This window comes from Ictidomys tridecemlineatus, chromosome 10 (assembly GCF_052094955.1).
Source record: "Ictidomys tridecemlineatus isolate mIctTri1 chromosome 10, mIctTri1.hap1, whole genome shotgun sequence".
Lineage (NCBI taxonomy): Eukaryota > Metazoa > Chordata > Mammalia > Rodentia > Sciuridae > Ictidomys > Ictidomys tridecemlineatus.
Window position 1 is genome coordinate 133,952,069 of NC_135486.1, and position 22,616 is coordinate 133,974,684.

General features: G+C 37.0%; 1 protein-coding gene across 14 annotated transcripts in view; it reads right to left on the reverse strand.

Annotated features, from left to right (window-relative positions):
- Mrtfb (myocardin related transcription factor B) overlaps positions 1-22,616 on the reverse strand; it is a 172,377-nt gene that overhangs the window by 67,750 nt on the left and 82,011 nt on the right. The window contains exon 1 of one of the 14 annotated variants that reach the window (XM_005323684.5): positions 1,970-2,344. The exons of the other annotated variants lie outside the window; for them this stretch is intronic. Coding sequence (XP_005323741.1) covers positions 1,970-2,090 — 121 coding nt within the window. The 5' untranslated portion in view covers positions 2,091-2,344. Of the gene's footprint in view, positions 1-1,969; positions 2,345-22,616 lie in introns of those variants that run through there. 14 annotated transcript variants of the gene reach the window in all.

Below are 22,616 nucleotides of genomic sequence, written 5' to 3' on the forward strand. Positions count from 1 at the left end.
TAACAAAGGATTAAAATAAGGTAAATAAGAGGAGAGGATGAGAAATTGATATTAAACCTGGTATCTCATAAAAATAGTAGGAAGTTAATATTGTATATCCTCTTTGTAAAATTGAGGAAACTGAGGTTCAGAGCAGGGAACCTGTCCAGCGACACAAAACTAGTAAGCTGTGTCTTGATATCTGAACCTGAGGACCTCTTTCTCAGTCCATGTTCTTTTGCCCAGTCAACATTATACTACTGCTCTTGTATAAGCCCCAGAATTGTTAGGAAGACTCCATACATTATGTAATCATCTCGGCTCTACTTCGCTGTTGACTCCTACCCTGTTTTCATCTACCTACTTACCAACTAGCGTATTAGGGACCGAACCTAGAGATAGGCACACACTCTACCACTGAGCTACACCCCCGCATTCCCTGTCTTTTTACTTTTAATCCTTGCTTTCTAAGCTCCTTAATCATACTTGGCTGTTTTGATTCTTTTTATTTCATTTTCCTCTACTTTGCTGGGTTTTCAAGTAGTACAAAACCTCTTTTCAATATATGGTATTAATAGAAGCTCAGTGCTTAAATTTGACATAAGTGATACATAGATAAGCCTTATTAAATTTTTTAAATTAACATTTAAAAATTTTTAAGTTCCTTTCAATGAGTCTCCTGAAATATGTCCTAAAAATCTGACTGGCATTGATTTTTATAAGAATCTACAATAAATGCATGCTGTGCACAAGCAGAAGCAACCCACTGTTCAGTTCTTAGCAACAGCTATTTATATTTTATTGTGTGTCATTTGTTTCGATCTAGGTGTTTTTCTACCCATACCCAAAAGTAGTTCAACCCCAGCAAGTCCAGCTATTGTTTCTTATCTTTTAAGTCTGTAATACTCTTGTCATCACATTCATCCATTGTAAATGCCTCACAGAAAAAAAGGAGATGTAAGCTTTTGGAAGAAGCTCAAAGAGCGACTTAGGCTGACAAACTACATTTACACTCTGGGTCTCTGTATAAGATGAGCAAGAGCCAGAGGGGAGACAAGGGGTGGCTAATGGAGCTAGAAGCATAGAAAAAGAAAAACAGAGTTACTATGGGGGTCTGTGTCTCCCAAAGAAGATGAAAAAAAAAAAAGCAATTTTCATATTAAATTGGTAGAGGTGGCCCTCATGTTTCAAATTTAGGAAAAACTTACTTTCTACAGACCCTGAATTTCTTAAACCATAGCCCTAGATCTCTGGATGCTACAGCAAAGCAGCCTTGCATAGGGCTTGCCACACTTCAGTATGATTAGACAGGACAGGGAACAGCAATGCCATATCTTTGGCCATTTAAAAAAATCAACCAGTGAGGTACATGTGTTAGCAGTGGTCACCAACAAGAATAATTGACAGTACAAGCTTATTCTTTGATTGCTTTGTTAAAATAAACAAACTCCAAATGTTTTTATGCTTCTTAAAATAAAATGATGCAATGCACATCACAACCAAATAATCCACCGTTTTAGGATTTAATTCAGAAAGAGCTAGCTAGCTACTTTATTGGCTTCAGATAATAAAATATTATCATGTTAATTGGGGAAAATTAATTTCCTTGGAATTGTGTGTTTAAAAACCTAAAAGAAGCCGTGTTTTGGCTAATACTGAAAAGGAAATGTCCTCTCCAAAAAACCATGATGGTGGGGGAAAAAATTAGGAAAAATGAGAAAATATACAAAATGAACCTGGAAAGATTCTGTTAAAATTAAGACTGGCTTCTTAAGTCCCCTTACTATCAATCACTGCAAAATCCCCGGAGTTCTATCAGCTAATGAATCTTAAGTAAGTGCCTCATGCTTTCACTGCACAGAACTTGGACCACATAAGGGCTCTGGGCGAACAGAGAGCAGACACATGGATAGCAAGCAGACAGACAAGCTTGCCCTGTAGATGGGAATGGGAACCTGGCCATCCTGCCCCTATCCACAGACAGACTGACCTTCCTTGAGACTTTTCTGGTTGTTCCCCTCAAGGCATTCCTTTTCTTTTAAAGGTTCAAAATCTCCAGCAGTTAAAATTTCTGGGAAACCCTGTTGCTGCTTCTTGGAGCTATCGATCATGGTGAGAGGCTTCCGGAGACAGGCAACATCCAGCAGGAGAAAGGCTCGGTTGGCAGGATGGCAGAGAGCGGTGCTCGGAATACTCTGGCCCCTAGTCCTTGGTTGCTCCTCACAATACTCCGATTGCTGGCAACTATGTCTTTAAGTAGCTGAAGGCAGCCATTACCCTGGAGTTCCCAGATTGACCTGCAAACACACTCATGCTGCTGGAAAGCCTCGACTCTCTCCCACATCGGGAGGCAGAGCTTGTGAGGCACGATTCTAAAATCCCACCCCTTTTCCCAGCCAGCCCCCTTCCTCTTGCCATTCCAGCTTCCCCCGCACTGGGTGCTTCAATCTGCAGTTTGATGGTCCGAATCATCTGACAAACACTGAGTCAAGCAGTTAAAAATAAATCCTCTAGTTGTTAGAAGAGAAGACTATGCTGATACCTAAGGAGACAAACTGCTGCCTGTGGTCTTTCTCGGTCTCTCCATAAACACAGCCGCAGGCTGTGGAAATGCTTTGTATCGGCCAGAGGAGCACATTCATTACTCATTAAGTTCTCTAGCTAAACAAACGGCAGGCTAAGACATCTAAAGGAAGCAGAGGCACCACACTGAATAAACCTGCTACTAACATAGCTGGATGAAATGCAAGTCACTGAGCTACCGAAGTATTTTTGTGGTGTGCTTTTTGTTGCATAGGGCTCTCATTGGCAGGGTCAACGCTCTTTGTAACAGGGAAATGTTTAGTAATTGCAGTTTTCTTCCTTTGGCGATTCAGACCTGAGCAGCAGTTTTCCTTTGTGCCACTAGTCGGCTCAGAGAGTGAACATTACCATGATTTTTATTTTTAAAGGAAAAATCTCCTCCCATTGATTAAAAGCAACAACATCACCAGCTTCTATTTCATAACAGATTCAATCAGCCATCAGCCCAAGTTTAATTTCATGGGAACTACGGACATCGGGAACCTCTCGTGCAAGTCACACACTGCTGTTCACTGCGCATAAAGAATGCTGCTGGAAGGAAATCTCTGTCTGGAAAGTCCAGGAAATGTGCAAACAAGCCTGTTTCCATGTACACCAAGTATGTATCTGTAGCCAAAATAATACGGTTTTTAAAAATGGTTCAAAGTATGCTCCTTTGCAGAGAGCTTCCATAAAACCCACCAGAGGTCACAACAGCAGTAGAATCTGAATCTTGTTCCGTGAGGTAGTCTTTCTGTAAAGTTTTTTAGAACTAACATTCAGCAGAATGCCTCGAACTATTAGGAGTTTTCAACATATGGCATAAGTTGAAAATGAATAAATAAAAGAGTGAATAAATTAAAGCAGAAGGAAGTGTAACAGGAAAATGGTTAATAAAACTCAAGAGTTCTAAAGATGTCCTAGATCAATAGCCAAAAGCCATTAATTTGAGGTGAAGAAACATTCTCTAAAGCAAGCACATTTTTTCTTTTAAAATTGTGGCTCAGTGGGTAGAGCGCTTGCCTAGCATGTGCGAGGTGCTGGGTTTGATCCCAAGCACCACATAAAAATAAATAAAATAAAGGTATTCTGTCCAACTACAATTATAAAATGTTTAAAAAATTTTAAAAAATGTACAAATACACTTTAATTATGCAACTGACATAACTCTCCTGTGGGGTAGAGCTTCACATCTTTAAAGCCAAGAATATCAACATGGTTTTCACAAAGATGGGGCTGGACTAAGCATTCTGTCCTGCGTCTCTCGCTCCAAGGCTGGTATGCATTAAACCCACACTGTTCTAGAAAGATTGCTATCTTTCCTTCTCCTGAATCTCTTGAAAATGGCATTACCCAACACATGACATGCTTCTTGTCAATGGAAATTCCCTCTGAAGCAACTTAAACCCATTCAGGAATGCTTAAACTTCTGCAGGAACAGTAAGGAGCTTATCACACATTTCAATCATGCCCTCAAGCCTTCTGCTGCTATCTCTGATCTCAAGGCTTGTTTTCTAATGAAAATACTCCTTTATTAAAGGAGTAATTAAAATATCACTTTTTAATTTTTTCTTAAATTTCTTATGGTCTATGATAGTCAGAAGCATTAGACTTTATTTAGGTTCTGGGGATTAACTCAGGGGTACTTTACCACTGACCTACATCTCCAGTCCCTTTTATAATTTTTTTTAAAAATTTTATTTTGGTACAGGATCTTGCTAAATTCTTGAGGTTGGCCTTGAACTTGGGATCCTCCTGCCTCAGCCTCCCAAATTGCTTGGATTATTGGTGTGTGCTAACATGCTTGGCTTGAGGATATTCTTTAGGTTGGTCACTCAAGTAGATGTTCTGCAAAGATTATCTCACTTAACCATCAATAATCCTTTTTTTTTTGGCAGGGGGGTAGCAGGGATTGAACACTCAGGGGCACTCGATCACTAAGCCACATCCCCAGCCCTATTTTGTATTTTATTTAGAGACAAGGTCTCACTGAGTTGCTTAGCACCTCGCTTTTGCTGAGGCTGGCTCTGAACTTCCAATCCTCTTGCCTCAGCCTCCCGAGTTGCTGGGATTACAGGTGTGAGCCACCATACCCGGCTACCAACAAACCTTATGATCACTATGATTATATGTACATAATAGACATTTTTACAGATCAAGACCAATGCCATAAAGTCTGTATGTGGCAGCTTGGAATTTAATCAGTGTTAGTTCTCCAAAGCCCAAGTCCATTGTTTTGCACTGCATTATCTATTGTTCTTTCTTTGTTTATTTTGGGTACTGGGGATTTAACACACAGGCGCTACACTCCCAAACCTTTAAAATAATTTTTTTTATAGTTTCATATTTTTTGTTTTAATTAGTTACACATGACAGTGCAATGATCTTGACATATCATACATTTGAATGATATAATTTTAATGCACCCATACATACAGAACCAGTTAGAGGCTCATATAGTTGTGTATCTATCTACTCAGGTTCCTGGATTTGTCAAGATATAATTTCTCATTTCTCTGAGTGTACAGGTTGCAGAATTGCATTGGTCATGCAGTCACATATATATATAAAGCTGGGTTTTGCTAAGTTGCTAAGGACCTTGCTAAGGTGGCAAGGCTGGCTTCAAACTTGTGATCCTACCCCAGCTTCCTGAGTCTCTGGGATGAAGTCATGCACTACCACTCCTAGCTTGCCTATTGTCTTTTAGACTATGCCCCATTTCTAGACTTCAGTATGATCTTTAGGATAGACTTACGAGCAGAAGCCACAACTTTTAAGACCTCTGAAAGGATAAGAGAAAAGAAAGCCAACATAATCATACTGGAATGATTTAATAAAAGCATTTTAACTTTTTAAGAAATAATTACCAACTTTATAGAGTGTTTACTACATGTCACAATCTAAGTACTTTTAAATATATTATTCTCATTCATCCGGTTGACAGACTTGTGAGTTCAACATTATTATTCCAATTTTTCCTCAAGACCAAGGGAAAAAAATCAAATACTTTGTCAGAGTCAGATATCTTCTTTAAGTTGTAGCCAGGATTCCAAAGCAGGCAGCCTGGTTCCAGGGCCTACATTCTTACTTTGCAAAAAGAACAATGAAAACAAAAAACTCAAACATTCCCTTTTCTAGGATGTTGCTCTTAAATCCTGAAAAATGCTCAAATGACTTTAGGTGACAAATCCAGGAACCTGAGTAGATACACAACTATACGAGCCACTAACTGATTCTGTGTATATGGGTGCATTAAAATTTTTCTTCTTTTATGGACTGTCTGTAAGCTTATTGCTTTCACCAAAATCCCAATAATCCCAATAAGGAAACACTGTCCTGTGGTAGGTTTATATCGTCTTTGTAGTTTTGAAAGGAAATAAATTCTCTATGGTAAAGGTGCCTGGAAGAACATTATTTTACTATTTTCCAGAAAACAATTTAAAGTAATTTCAAACTCAGAGTCCTTTTCCCATGAACCATTTGTGAGTAGGTTTTTGACATGATACTTCTTTTCTTCTTTTTTTTTTTTGGGGGGGGGGACACCAGGGATTGAACTTGGGGGCACTTGATCACTGAGCCACATCTCCGGCCCATTTTTGTATTTTATTAGAGACAGGGTCTCACTGAGTTGCTTAGCGTCTCACCACTGCTGAGGCTGGCTTTGAACTCTCAATTCTCCTGCCTCAGAAGAGCCACTGGGATTACAGGTGTGCACCATCACGCCTGGCAACAAGGACTGCTGGCACATAAATCCTAAAACAAGGATATTCTCCTTCAGAGATACAATACAACCACCAGTATTGAGAAATTAATATGGATATGACACTGCCAATGATCCAAAGCTCCATTCAAATTTCACCAACTGTCTCAACAATATCCTTTATAGCAGAAAGATCCAACACAAGATCACAAAGTTATCAAGCCTCTTGTTGCTTCCATCTCAGTTTCTCAGTCTTTCTTTCTCTGAATTTTGATTACAGGCCAGTTGTTTTATAGAATCACCCACAATTTGGGTTTGCCTAGTGTGTTCTCACGGTTAGTCAGGAGATGTACCCTGGCAAAATTGCTACCATTTCTTCTACATTTACAGATGCTCTTCAACTCACACCCTGTTAACCCACTGGAAACTAAAAATACTGTTAAGTCGAACATGTATTTAACAATACACATAAACTATAGAACATTATCAGCAACACAGCACCCTGTGAAGATCTGGCTGTTTCCCCTGGTGATCCTAGGGTTGACTAGGAGCAGTGGCTCACTGCTGCCACCCAGCATCACAAGACCGAATCAGAGTGCTTACTCCGAGCCCAGAAAAAGTTTAAAATTCAAAGTATGGTTTCTGCTGAACATAATGTCGCTTCTGTACAACTATAAATTTGAACAATCATAAGCTGCACCATTGTAAGCTGGGATACACTATATTAGTGGCACATTCAACTGTAAGAATAATATCTGGTTTATATTGCCTATTTACATCAGCATACATTCATGGTTTGCTACTTCATGCCTTGTGTTACACCTGTTACTCTTATTATGTTCAAGTTATCCCTGTTTTGCCAATAGAGCCTCTCACAGATTCTTGTCATGGCCCTAGCATTCTTTGAGCACTTTCTTACTTTCTGGCACAAGATGTTCCAAGCTTATCTTGTACTTCTGCCCCATTTAGAAACAGGTCTGGAGACTAGGTGTGCTCACTGCTCTTAGGGTTGTCAGTGTTCCCAAACATTCTCTGTAGACACAGCTGGAAAATAAAATATGTCTGTGAGTTGCTGTGTGTGTACACACACACTCACATTTACATCTCTCTCTGTTAGGAGACGTACAATGCATCCATAGTTAGTCCCGACTTTCTACATATATATTGAAAACCACAATTCACTATGGTGCTTCCAAATCACTCATTTTCTCTTTTCTATATTTATGGCCACCTTTTCCTACAGGGAGAAGTTTTCTCCCATGGTCTCTCCCACCTAACTCATGGATGCCCTATAACCCCCACCCCTGCCACTGCTATAGCCACCCTGTGCTCCGGCTCCCTGGCCCATCACTCCCATCTGCAGAGGGCAGCTGCCTTGCTCAGCTCCACACAGTCTTTTGTATTGAATTAGGGAGGGAAGGGGATATGCATTATTTCTCAGTAAGAGAAGCCCACAGTTGTCACATAAATTGCTCTCTAGATTTGTTCTTGTTCCTTACTGTGTATGCTACATCACCTTCACTGTCATTTGGCTCTACTGTCAAGAGGCACTGAACTTCAAATGATATGTGATTAAAGTCACTTCTGCTATGACAAACTTGCTTCTATAGTGTTTGTGTGTACGCATACTCCAAAGGGCTAATTTACTATGCAAGAGACTGCCATAAATCAAGTCAATTTTCCCACCATCCCAAACACAGATATTTAATAAGCGTGAGAAAAACTGTATGGCTTAGAGTAGGAACAATCCAAGAAAGGCTTCAGGGAATTAGAACACAAACAAACCGGCTCAAGGGACCTACACAAAAACTTGGCAGAGCTAATGTATGCTCACAAAACTACTGACGAAAAGATTCTCGCTGTGATGCTGCTGCACTCCATTAAGGAAGAACCTGGGTATATTACTAAGGCTTTACCAATGCAAAGCATTTGAAATCAAACATAAAGAGACTGCTAAATTCTTTCACAGCTCACATTAATACACACGTATATACACATTTCTTCATTTAAAAATTAGCCTCCATGAAAACCACTATTTCATAAAGCGATAAAATTTTCTGACATTTCCAAGCTAATGAGGTTCTGAGCAAAAACATCGGTGATTTCTGCAGTTAAATATTATAGCATAACCAAATCCTAAAATGGGGCAGACAGCTTAGCAGCTTGCCTTGTGACTGGTGCTGATAGTCTCTCATCCGGAACATGCAATGAGGCTGGCATGGCAGCTGCATCCTCTTGGGTTTGCTTTACTCTCTAGAGATGTGAACTGTGACTATAGCAAGGTTTTTTTGGATTGGAATTTTACAATTACTAGTTTGCTGACTGACCTCTGCTCAGACCCAAAGAAGAGAATGGTATGGGATGGGGCAAATAGCAGCATGGGGCAGAGGAACATATTTTACAGGCTTGTCCTCTGTGGGGCCAGCAGCATCACTTAATGGAAATGTCCTGTTGACCTGAAGGTGACTGACTCCTCCTGCTGGACTCACTGGGGTGGATAATTAATAAATGACAGAATATACTTGCTTAAAAAAGTCATTCAAATCCGTTCTCTATTTCTAAACTTTATAGTTAGATAAATAGAACAAGCTAGCTGGAAGATTTGCAACAAAGTACTTTCTTCAGGTTAAATGTTACCTTCAGGTCCGTCTTCCTTGAATTCTGAGATGACTTCCTGAGTCACACAATATAAGGGAGAATGAAATGACTAGGGCTTTGAAGGGTTAGCAAACACAGATGAACAAAAAGTTGAGACGTTCAAACCCTAGCAAAGACTAAAGGCATAACATTAAGTTACGACCAGCAATGTTTGGGAAAGAAACCATCTCAATTGTGTTTCTCAAACTCTTTTTACATTACTGCCCCTTGACCTTTTTAAATATATATTTTTTAAATCACTTTTCATGAAATTTTTATACCATAAAGTTATATACTATATGTATATCTGTGCCATACAAACAGACTAAGATTTTTTCACTTATCCCACAAGAATAAATTTTTACTCACTCCTGTTGAGGATGCTTAATCACAAGAGGGAAGTCAATGTTTCTTATTTTGTGGAGAAAAAGACTACATTAATGAGAGTAAATTATATGTAGGAATCTCAGTGAGAAAATAACAAATGTTTACCATCTGTAATAATGACTTTTAAATCACAATTTAGCATACTTTTGAGGATTCTAAGCATCTTTTCATCCTCAAAAGCTTAAGTACGGGGAGATTAGTATTGACGTTTTATTTTTTTTTTTAAAGTTCAAATATGAAACGATGTTTTTAAGCCATTCTGAGGTGAATACAAATCCTCAACTCTGTTCTTCTGACTCTAATATTCTTTTCAATAAAAACAAACAAAAAATGCTTATATTTTTTTCCTTCTAACTCTACATGTGAATTCACAAGCTTGTATTATTTAATTTTAAGGGGGACAATAACATCAAAGATAAAATGACAAAGGGTAATAGGCAGGATGGTTTTGTAGAAGGGGCATGATTTTAGAGCTAAACATAATTTGGTTGTGAAATCTTGGAAGAGTGGCAACATCTTTGTGCCTTGGCTGCCTCATCTATAGAAATACAATAGTAACAAGAACAAGAACAATAGCTGTTTTCTATGATTATAAAAAAATAGGGAAAAAGGAATATAAAATGCCCATCACATGCATGATGCTCCTCACATGTGTGAGAATTCACTTCTGGATTATGTCTTTGCTAGGTTTGAGGTTTCTCTGGTAAGACCGTGCAGATCAGCAGACCAGCCAGGACGCCATACAGGCAGGCCTACATTTTCCAACCACATCCCCTAAGGTTCAGGTGCAGATGACCCCCTTTTTTTTTTTTTTACTTGTTTATTATTTTCTATCTTTTGGTGTCTTCCTACTATATTTGCGATTTCATATGTTTGATTAAATTTGAGTTTGTTACACATACAGAAAGCCCTGCTGGTACTTTTTCCCTAAACTAGAATAATGAAATAGGAAAAACAGTTTAAGAAGTATGAGAATTACTAGGGCTAAGAAATGAATATTTGAAGGATGTTTTGTTTTAAGCGCTATTTTTTGTTAATTTATTAATACAAATAAATCTGTGACCTCATCATCATGAAGAACACCTCACTGAAGGCCAATGAGCATTTATGAAGAGTATTCTGTGTGGGATTAGAGGTGGAGAAGACAAGATTCCTCAAGAAATATGGTCTAGAGCTTCTAAAAACATCTGACACGTTTCTCCTCCATTCCATTTTCTTAGTCTTATTAGAATGTTTTCCTATCAGTGCTTCTATAACTATGGTTAAGAGAAATAATTTTAAACTTTCAATCTACTGTACAGGACTAGTAGGGACATGCTAAGTTTGGCATAGACATACCCAGACAGATCTGCACTCTGCTCAACATGGGGTTCATAAATCTTGCACTTGAATGTCTTATCAGTGTTACACTGCCACAAAAATTTCTAACCACTCTAGATTCTCAGGTCACCTTACAATGAGTACTTACAAAAAGCTTTGGACTGGCACCATTGTGGGCCACACCTTGAATAGCAGTATTTTCTACTCATCTTAACTCCAGTCCAGTTCTCTGATGTCTTCCAAATGACTAGTTCACATTACAGTTGTATTTCTATGACTAGTTCACATTAAAGTTGTATTTCTCTTCCTTGGTTATCTTTACATTTAGATAAACTATTTCAATCACCCTAAAATCTTCCAATATCTTCATATTCTGCATTGTTTCTTGCCTATCTGTTGCTCCTGAGTGACTAATCACGGCCACATAGTCATTTGTGAGGCCTGAGAATTGGGTTGAACAAACACTATGTCATAAATCTCAGGAGGTCAAAGATATTCTCTCACAGATTCATGAATTCTTTCAGGAAACTTTAAAAAAATAGTGTTTTCATTTTGTTAACCCAGAATTCCTCACAACTTAATCACCTGGATAGCTATTTTATAATGAAATGTTGTCATACAGTAATGAAAACCAAAGAGCCAGATGTTGTAATGGTGACAGTTAAGCCTAGAGAAGGCAAAATGATACCCAGCCTAAAGTAGTTTAAATAGACAATGGAGTGGGAGAGATGAGTCCCTATGGCACGTGGCCGTACAGACTCTGAGCCGGTGCTGGAGCAGCGAGTGTCTCTGTCAGCCACTGAGCAGCCGCCACGCTTATGCAGAGGTGCATCATGCCATGATAAGTTGACACTGACTTGTGTTTCACTAGTGTGGTTGCACTAATGTGCAAAGGATTTTATAGTGGTGTAAGTGCTGCTAAACAAAAGGGGTCTTATACTTCATTTATAGTTGTCCATAATTCATCAACATTACAGTAATAAACATTAAGTCGTCTACTAGCCATTTTTATATTACTTAAGTTTGGGAACTGTGTAACTCAGAGAAAAAGGATCTATTTAATCCAAAGCTTGGCTTCCACAATGTTATCTCAAGGTGGAAATTAAACATTTGGCTTTGTTTATCTGAGTGGCTGTCTAATGTTATCATCTTGGGAGTCATGACATACAAAGGTAGAGATAAAAAAGCCAAATCCAGTACAAAATCATGCCCTGACCTCACATAAGCTCCAAAGTTTTTCCTTTCTCTTGTATTGACTTTCTTTGAATTTCCTGCACAGCTGTTCTAAAGCATTTTCATTTTTCTCAAGTATTATACTACTACCTTCCTTTCTTTCTCTGCAAGTACTTGCGGCCCCCAGATTCACTAACAATATTGAGGTTTTCAGACATAAAAGTCTACTCCTCCTTTCTACTACAACCTTCCACCCATTTTTTAAGGAAGAAGAAACCTGTTTCTTTCCACAGGGAATTAGGATCCCTTTTGGGACTACAGTTCTTCTTGCCCATTTACAAAAACTGTAATCAATGAATTACATTTCTCTACCATATCTTTCGCTTGTCCTCTCTCTTCTAATTTTCTAAGATTGTGACTCCTCATCTCATTCTATGCACTAGGCTCAACTGTGAACTTTCCATACTCACTGAGGTACACATAACCACCCCCAACACATCTATCCTCGATTTGGGTCATAAACTTCTTGCTTTCAAAATGGTAGTTTCCAAATAAATTTTCTTTTTGGAATTAAGATACCTTTGAATTTTAAAATCATATGCTATTCTCAGGACTAAATCACCTTTTCTTGATTTTACTGGAAAAACAAAAACACAAAACAAAACAAAAAAAAAAAAAAAAAAGAGGAAAAGAGGGATAAGAAATGGCTAGCCCTGACCTCAGGTTAGCTCAATCCTGGACAGTGAGTGAATTTAAACACCAAGGATGTCGTCTTACTCATTGCTGCAGTGCCAATGTCTGGGACACTATCACTGCTCAATTAATGCTGTCCCCCAGAATAAACATATGTCACTCTACTGATGATAACTCCTCCCCGTCCACTCTATTCTGCCCACATCTTTCTAGGCTGGCATTCAGGGATGCCAGTGTTTTGTCTCCCGTCTTCCTGAGCGGTGTTATTAACCCCTGCGTGATCCTTGGATCTCAGTGAAATCTAACTGCTGAGCATTTCCTAACACACAGGGTTGTCCTCATCTTTGCTTAAGCTTTTTCCTCTACCTACCATCCCCTACTTCTGATCTCTGCCCATAGAAACTACCCAGACTTCAAGAACTAGTCCCAGCATCAATTTCTTTCAGCAGCTTTCCAGGATGTCTAACTTCATCCCAAAGACTGAGGTCTTCTTCCTCTGTATACACCTACACTCATGGTCCTGACATCTGAGGACTCAACAATCCGCCTCACGAGGTAACGGAGATGGAGACGCACACTGCTGAAGTTCGCGGAGTTCTTACTTTTACTACAGCATGTATTCATGCATGGTGTTAAGTGCTCTGTGCATATGAACACACTTCACTCCTGAATCTACCTCTCACTGTCTTCATTTCATAGTGAAGCACCAAGAGGTTAATCTGTTCAGTTACATAGTTTAAGTAGAATAGTGTTATTTCCACTTTGTTGTTCTGTTTTGTTTTGCAGACTGAATTCAGGGCCTCATGCACTCTAGGCAAGTGGTCTACCACTGAGTTACACCTCATCCAGAACAGAGATTTTTAAAACCTAGGTAGTAGGGCCACAGTCTACTAGCTTTTCTCAATAAGTTCTGGGAAAGAATTAAGCCCAAAGGTATCCCTTATACATGAATTAACTTCTTTCCCAAGTACCTAAAACAGTACATGCTAAGTCATCCTTGGAAGAATTGAGAAAACAGATATTCAAATCACATCTATAGGGTTTAATTCTCTCCTAGTGCCTAGAATGAGGAAGTTGGATTCTTTCAGCTATTTATCTTTCCCTCAACACTTATCTGTATATTTTGCATATTCCTGATATCTCTTCTCTACCTTGGTAAATTTTAAAATCTTCAAGAGCTAGAACTGCATCTTATCCATCTTTCTGATCCTGTGAAATTTTTCTACTATTTTAATAATTTTCACATGATCAACTTTCTTTTTAATTAAGTAGATTCTTACATCCAGTTTTGGTAATAAACTAATAACCAAAAAAATCTGTTATATTTTGGGGAGTTATGTCTGAGACACATTTCAAAATCAATTTTATTGAGGTATAATTCAAAGATGATGTGCATCCCACTTAAGTGTGCAAATTGGCGAGTTTTGATGAAGGCATACACCTGTGAAATCCCAATCATATTTGAGACTTGGGGCGTTTTCACCATTCCCAAAGGTTTCCACTTTTCCCTTGGAAGTACTTCCTTCTGCCATACCAAATTTCACCTCATCACTGATCTGCTTTCTCTCAAATAATAGGACAGAAGGCAGATCTATGAGTACGGGGGCTGGTAGTATACCTTTTCTAAAATTTCAAGTAAATGAGAACATACAGTAGGTAATCTTTTGTGTTTTAATTCTCTCACTCAGCATACTAATTCTGAGATTGATCCATGTTACTGCATATGTGAAGAGTTGGTTCCTCTCTATGACTGAGCAGTAATTCACTGTATGGACATACCACATTTGTTTATCCAGTCATCTGTTGATAGACACATGAGAAGTTTCCAGTTTTGAGTTATTATGAATAAACTAGTTATGTATATTTATGTAAAATGTTTATATGGATATTTACATTCATTTCTTTTGGTCATATAAAAGGTATAGGCTTAGCTTTTGAAAAAACTGTTGTTCTTTTTATAGAACTTTATTGGTAGCTTTATTTGTAACGGCCAAAATCTCTAACAACCATCCATCCCTAAATGTATAACTTTTGGCATATCTGTAGAGGGGGACTATTACTCAGCAATAAAAAAGAACTACAGCCACATGAATGAATCTCAAAATAATTATGCTGAATAAAAGAAGTCAGATAAAAATAGTACGTACTAATTATATATGATTCTATTTTTATAAAATCCTAGAAAATATAAATGGTGACTATAAGCAAGTAACAGGCTGCCTGAAGACAATTATGTAAAGAGGAATGGATTATAAAAGGATTATTATAATTTTTAGGAAATTCCTAAAGTTCATGAAAATATTTGTTATCTTGTTTGTGGTAATGATTTCAGAGTTGTATACATATGCCCAAATTCCTTACCCTGAATACTTTAAACATGGGCAGTTTACTGTATGGCAATTATGCTTCAATAAATTTGTTTTTATAAAAAACCCACAATGGTACCTGAAGGAACAGATGGAGAAATTCCTTTATATAATATAATAACTCTGAAATAGTCTCTACTATTTACAAAACCTTAATGCAATAGAGGTTATTTTTTTCTTTTTAGTTATACATGATAGTACAATGTATCCTGATGTATCATACGTACATGGAGTACAACTTCCCATTCTTGAGGTTATACATGATGTGGAGTTACACTGGTCATGTATTCATATATGAACATAGGAAAGTTATGTCTGAGTTAGTCTACTGTCTTTGCCATTACCAGCCCCTCTTCTCCTTCCCTTCCCCCTCATTCCTCTCTGTGAATCCAGTGAATCTTGACACTTTCCCATCCCCAAATGCCTCCCCACCATTGAGAGTTAGTATCTGTATATCAGAGAACATCTGGCCTTTGGTTATTTCACTTAGCACAATAGCCTCCAGTTCTATCCATTTACCATCAAATGCCATAATTCCATTTTTCCTTATGGCTGAGTAATATTTCATTTTGTATATGTAACACTTATTCTTTATTCCCGTTCATCTATTGAAGGACATCTACATTGGTTCCATAGTTTAGCTGTTGTGAATTGAGAGGACAGGAACATTGATGTGGCATCACTATAGTATGTTGATTTTAAGTCTTTGGGTATATGCAGAGGAGTTGGATAACTGGGTCAAATGGTGGTTTCATTCCAAGTTTTCTGAGGAATCTCTATACTGCTTTTCTGAGTGGTTGCACCAATTTGCAGTTTCATCAGCAATGTGTGAGTGTACCCTTTCCCCCCACATCCTTGCCAACATTTATTGTTATTTGTATTCTTGATAATTGCCATTTTGCTTTATACTCTTCTTTTTTTCCTTTTGTTATATATGACAGCAGAATGCATCACATTTTATATTACACATATAGAGCACAATTTTTCATATCTCTGGTTGTACACAAAGTCACATCATTCATGTCTAATGGAAGGTTATTTACCTGGTTGTCTAAATGAGCAGCATAACTGTTCTAAATGATCTTAAAACAACCACCAAAACTCAAAGCAAACCAAACCTATTCATCTATTAAATTAAATCCCATCTGTAACTGAAGAATGGTTTCTTTTTAATTTTTTTTTTTGTAATTGTAGATGGACAGAATGCCTTTATTTTATTTATTTTTATATGGTGCTGAGGATTGAACCCAGTGCCTCACACATGCTAGGCAAATGCTCTGCCACTGAGCTACTGCCCCAGCCCTGAAGAATGGTTTCTAAAGTGTGTGTATGGCATAACTCAGGGAGCTGTGACTGACAGCCTTATATGTTATGGTAGACTGGTGTGTGTTATAGATCAAAATGGCAATGGGGCTGTGATCCTAAAAACAGAAAACGTAGAATTCAAGTTAAAAAAAATTATATGTGACTAAGAGCATATATTTTAATGCTAAAGCCATAGTCAATAATAAAGATAAAACAGCTATGACCATGCACAAAATAGCACAGCAAAAGAATTGTTGGAAAATCAAAAGCACTGGAGATCCAATGTGACAGACAGAAACTCACATATAATAGTGATAATCTGCCACTCTCAATGTAAGACAAAGATAAAAGATATAAAATAAGTCACATCTAAGACCAAAATTTTATAATTATAAAAATGTGTTATTGGTGTATATTTAACTTTACATTCTGATAATATAGACTATATCTTCTCAAATATAGTAAAATACAAAAGGTCACTTTTTAGGTTACAAAGAAATGTCAACAAGTTCCATAAAGTAAAAAACATCATAAACACCTCAGTCTCAATGTAATACAACTATAAATTATCATAAAATAAAAAACCTAAAAAGAACTATGTACCCAGAAATCATTTATATCTTCTATTAAGCCACAAAAAAGAGAAAAACTACCAATTGAATTTTTTAAGAAAAACTGTTAGTAATTTGATATATCAGAATCCATGGCACTTATTTAAGTGGTGATCAGAGAAAAATGCAAATATGTTAATCATTATATCAATAACAATGAAAGGGGCTGGGGCTCTAGCTCAGTGGCAGAGCACTTGCCTACCGCGTGTGAGATATTTGGTTCAATCCTAAACACCGCATAAAAATAAATAAAATAAAGGCATGCTGTCAATCTACAACTACAAAAAAATATTTTAAAAAAGTAACAATAAAGGAATGAAAGTAAGCCATAAGGCAGAGATAAAAGGATTAAAAAAAAACAAACTCACAAGGAATAGACCTCAGTGATTCATCAGATGGTAAGCAAAAGGTTTATTTTTTGTGCAATTGGGAGTCCCAGAAAGATGGCTTAGAGATAATGGGGGAAAAACATATTTGCAAAAATAATCCTGAAAATTCCCCAAATTAGTTAGAAAACATAAATTTATGATTTAAGAAGTTTGGCAAACTCCAAGTAGGATAAATTCAAGACAAAAATGAATAGCCTTTAGATGCCCAAGAAATAAGCAAATAAAGAACATGTACTCCATTCATGATAGCAAAAACAAAACAAAAAAGACAAAAACCCTGAGGAATAAACTAAATAAGAAATATGTAAAACTTGAAAAACACAAGAGCTAGAGATGTCCGTTTTCTCCAAGTTAATTTACAAATTTAATGTAATCCTAATAAAAATACCAAAAAGTTTTAAAATAGAGCCAGATAAGTTGATATATAAACTCACATGGAAAAATATCCCAGGGGAGCCAGAAAAATACATAAAGAACAGCTGTGAATCGGGAGGGGGAAGAGCCTTAACAAACTCTGAGAGGATCAGGGCTCTAATTATGGGTGTGAGCATGTGCACACATACACATGCGCACACACAATTTTAAAATGTGAGTACTCCGGATAAATATTGATAGGATTCTTCTATTACCTGAGTATAAGGAAATGTTTTCAAATTATGACCCAAAATCCAACCAAATGCAAAGAAAGAATGATACACATTGGTAACATTAAAAAAGTAAAATCCTAAACTTTTCAAAAAGGAAGGGAAAGTACCCCAGTACATAAATAACTTTTAAAACTGAAAACTTCAAAAGCTTGACAGAGAAATAGAAAAATAATTCACTCCCCTACCAAAAAAAAAAAAAAGATTAAAAATGGCCCTTTAACATGTGAAAAGACATGCAAACTTACTCATAATTAGAGATTTAATCAAAATGGTAAAAATGTTTGACAACACATTCTGTTGGTAAGGCTGCAGGAGAAACAAGCATTCTCATACATTCCTGTTGGAATGCAAGAATAAATGTATGGCTGGGAGTGGTGGTGCATGCCTGTAATCTCAGCAGCCTCAGAGGCTGAGGCAGGAGGACTGCAGGTTTGAGGCCAGCCTCAGCAACTTAGTGAGGCTGTAAGCAACCTAGCGAGACCCTGTCTCAAAATAAATAATAAAATAAAGTAAAATAAAGCACTGGGGATGTGGTTCAGTGGTTAAGTGTCCTTGGGTTCAATACGTGGTACCAAAACCAAACCAAACATAAATGTATTTAGCAATTACAATGGTGGGGGACAACCCCAATCTGAATATAAACAAAATAAAGGAACTCAAATGCATTTTAAATAACATGGACATACTGAAGAGGACAGAACCAACTTTGAATACAAGATTTTGACTATATACCTTTGGGTAAAGATAAAATAGTGAACTCTAGCCTCTCTCTCTCTCTCTCTCTCTCTCTCTCTCTGTGTGTGTACACACACATATAAAACAGATTTATTGGAATATAATTTTCTAAACCATAAAGTTTATCTGCTTTAAATATAGATTAATTTTTACAGTGGTATGGGCTAGGAATTTTGAAAAAATTTTATGTATATTCTAGAATTAAACACATAAGAAAATATATTGTGGATAATGGGAGCCAGGTTCTCCCAGAGAAGGGAGTTACAAAATATGAACAGGGGCAGACCAACTGAACTCTGTGATGCTGGAATGGAACTGAGGTATCAATAAGATATATATGGGCTGAATATACAGAGTGACTGAGACAGAGACGGCTGCACTGTGGTTTTTACTTCTGCCAATAGAGAGGACCTAGAAGCAATGGATACACACTAGCAATGAACACATCTAGTTCTCAGATCTTGGTTTATAAATACTCCACTAAAGAGACTCAGGCATTTTTGCAGATTAGAACTAATGAAAAATAAATAAAAAAAAGAATGATGAGCTAATCACAGTATCATAGAAGCCACCTTGGTGGAACTGCCACTGGTCAAATAAAAAATGATTTGTAAAAAAGAATTATATGAATTAAAAGAAAAGATCGTACAGAGTGACAGACAGAGACGGCTGCACCGACTCTGACAGCTATCTCTGAATAGCAGGACTGATAAGTTTATTTTTTAATTCTTCATCTTTTATTATTCTAAATTTCATAGTCTGTAATGAGCATTGTATCTATGGAGAAAAAAAGGTCAAACCCTAAGATTTTTAATATAAAAATCTCTATATTAAGATTTCTTGAATTGGTAGTCCAAACTGTTTCTTCATAGTAGCTGCATGTGTAACTGATTTAAATACATTTTGAGTCCTAGTTAATTAAATGTATTTTATCAGTTCCAAAAGTGGTAGTATATTATGTACAAAGTTTTTAATCTATAAAATGAAAATAATCAGGAAACAAATTTATGTAAATAACCTCTTAAAACTAAAATGCCTACACAGAAAAAAATTGAAGAGCTACTACAAAGTTTAATAGTGATTAGAGTGGTGGGATTCCACAACAGCCTTTTTGTCTCTTTTCATACAAATTTGCCATAAGTATAAATGACTGCTACTTTATAATGAAAAAAAATCAAAAAATTTTAAGAAGACTAAAAGGTTAAGTATCGAAGTACCACAAAAAGACCAAAGGAAAAGCAAAACCAAGAATGAGATACACAAATAGTCACTGACAGTGAAAACATTTTTCATAAAAGCCACTGTTGGCTATTTATGTATGGTTACAATGACTCTACTTTTCTAGAGTACTGTGCTGTGGTTTTGATTTTATTAACTTTAGGAAGCATTACTTATGTTAACTTGGGAGTTAGGAAATTACATGGAGGATGAGGAAGAGAGAAACAGACAAAACAGGAAAGAGCACAAATTTACCTAGGACATTGCCAAAGAGAAACAAAAAAATTAAAAAGGAGGACTTTGATGCATTAAGATTTTACATATACATATACAAGCGAACAGTATTTTATAAGGAGGGGCCCAAACCCTGAGAACTAACACAGCAAAGTACATGTCTATTTTGTTTAGGAGGTTACATACAATTTTCAAATGAACTAAGGAAAAAATGCCAAAAAAACCTCCTACAATATTTGGAGATAAGACTTAAAATATCAGGGCAAATACTCGAATATAGAGACATGTAAATATTAAATTGTGGAGGTGTCCATCACTATCTGTGGGGGATTGGTTCTAGGACACCCAAATCCATGAACAGTAACACAAACCCCTTATGTCAAATGGTGAGTATTTGCACATAACCTGTATATATCCTCCCATATTCTTTAAATCATCTCTGGGTTATTTATAAAATCTAATATAATGTAAATAAATGTTCTAATATAACGTAAATAGATGTTATACTGTATTGTTTGGGGAATAATGACAAGAAAAAAGTCTGTACATAATCAGTACAAATGTAATTTTCCCTCCAAAGTTTTAATCCAAGGGTAGTTGAATACACAGGCACAGAACCTGTAGATACAGAAGACCAACTGTGCATTCTTTTCAAAATAAGGTTTGTTACTATTTCAAGCATTCATCATAGCATGAGACTTCATGAGCACTTCAATGCAAAGAAATTATAAAGCCTAAATAGCTGGATGCACCCTCTAAGGCCTAAGCACAAGAAAATACAATGCTGCTGTTCAACAATAATAGTTCTATTTTTTTAAAGATTTTTTAAAAATATCTTTATTTTTTGTGGTGCTGAGGATTGAACCCAGTGTCTCACAAGTGCGAGGCAAGCACTCTACCACTAAGCTACAGCCCCAACCCTATTTTTAATAAATAAAAATTAATTCAAAAACATACGGTATGGGCTGGGGTTGTGGCTCAGTGGTAGAAAGCTCACCTAGCATGTGTAAGACCCTGGGATCGATCCTCAGCACTACAAAAATAAATAAATAAAATAAAGATATTGTCTGTAAATAAAATAATAATAATAATAAAGGGCTGAGTATATGGCTCATTAGTCAATTCCTAGTACACACACACACACACAAAAAATGGTTGTGGTTATATACCTGTCATCCCAGCAACTCGGGAGGCTGAGGCAGGAGGATCACGAGTTCAAAGCCAGCCTCAGCAAAAAGCAAGGAGCTAAGCAACTCAGTGAGACCCTTTCTTTAAATAAAATACAGAATAGGGCTGGGGATGCAGCTTAGTAGTTGAGCACTCCTGAGTTCAATCCCCAGTACTAAAAAGGAGAGAAAAAAAAAAAAAAGAATCCAAACTAATGATATGTGTGATATCAACAAACAACAGTCATATAGCCAGAAATACAACAGTTATTGTTTTCTTTTAAATACACATATCTACACATACACTTAGACATGACTATAACAAACAGGCACAAATAAACACTCTGGGAAGTTTCTGGTAGCTCTGTCAGAAATAAATCCTCACTTGAACAGATTGGAGAATGTGACATGTCTTTCAAAGCTTTATGCTTCACAGAAACATAATACATGACTTCCTGTATGGATGCCCATTGGTTAAGAAACGGCTATTAAAAATCTATAAAATCACCAGCTAAGTGGAGTAGAAAGCAATCTTTAGGCCATATAATCACAGTATCCAAAATAAAATTTAAAAGCAATGTCACTGACGACACTGTCAAGATTAATTTTCTGTGTAAAACTTCTACAAATAAACACTTAAAAAACACTACTGAGAGAAATTAAGGAAGGCATATGTGAATGGACAGATATACTGACACACTGAAATTAAGATATCAGTTCACGCCAAGTTAATCCACATATTTAATATAAGCTCAATCACTTTTCTGCAAGAATTTTGATTTTAATAAGATGATTCTACAACAGAATTGCAAATGCGAAGAACCAAGAATGTCCAGAGCATTTTTGTAAAAGGAGAATAAGCTGGGCGTGGTGGCGCATGCCTGTAATCCTAGTGGCAGGAGGTTAAGACAGGGGGATGGAGAGTTCAAAGTCAGCCTCAGCAATTTAGCGAGACACTGTCTCTAAACAAAATGTTAAAAAAAAAAAGGGGGGGGGGACTGGGGATGTGGCTCAGTGGTTAAGCACCTCTGGGTTCAATTCCCAGTACAAAAAACGGGGAGGAGGGACAAAGCCGGAGGACTTACTCTACCTGCTCTTGAGACTAGACTAGGCAGCTACAGCAATGGAGCAGTGCTGGCCCAAAGACTGATAAATGGACCCACAGGACTGAATCAAGAGCCCAGACACAGATACACACTTAAATGGGCACTAGGTTTTAGATGAAAGTGTGAGAGAAATCCAATGCACAAAGGGAAGACTTTAAAACTACTAACATGCCAATGGAACTTTTAAACTAACAGTGCTCAGATTTCTTTCATACTTGTATGAAGTATTCAGAATCAGACCTGAGTAGGGCTGACTAAATACAGGAAAGGTAGGCAATGAACTGGGGTGAAGAACGTGAGAAGGAGAGGCATGGATAATCACTCACTGAGATTACTCACTAATGTTGGCAACATTTGAGGTACTTCAAAAAATTTGATGGATAAATGT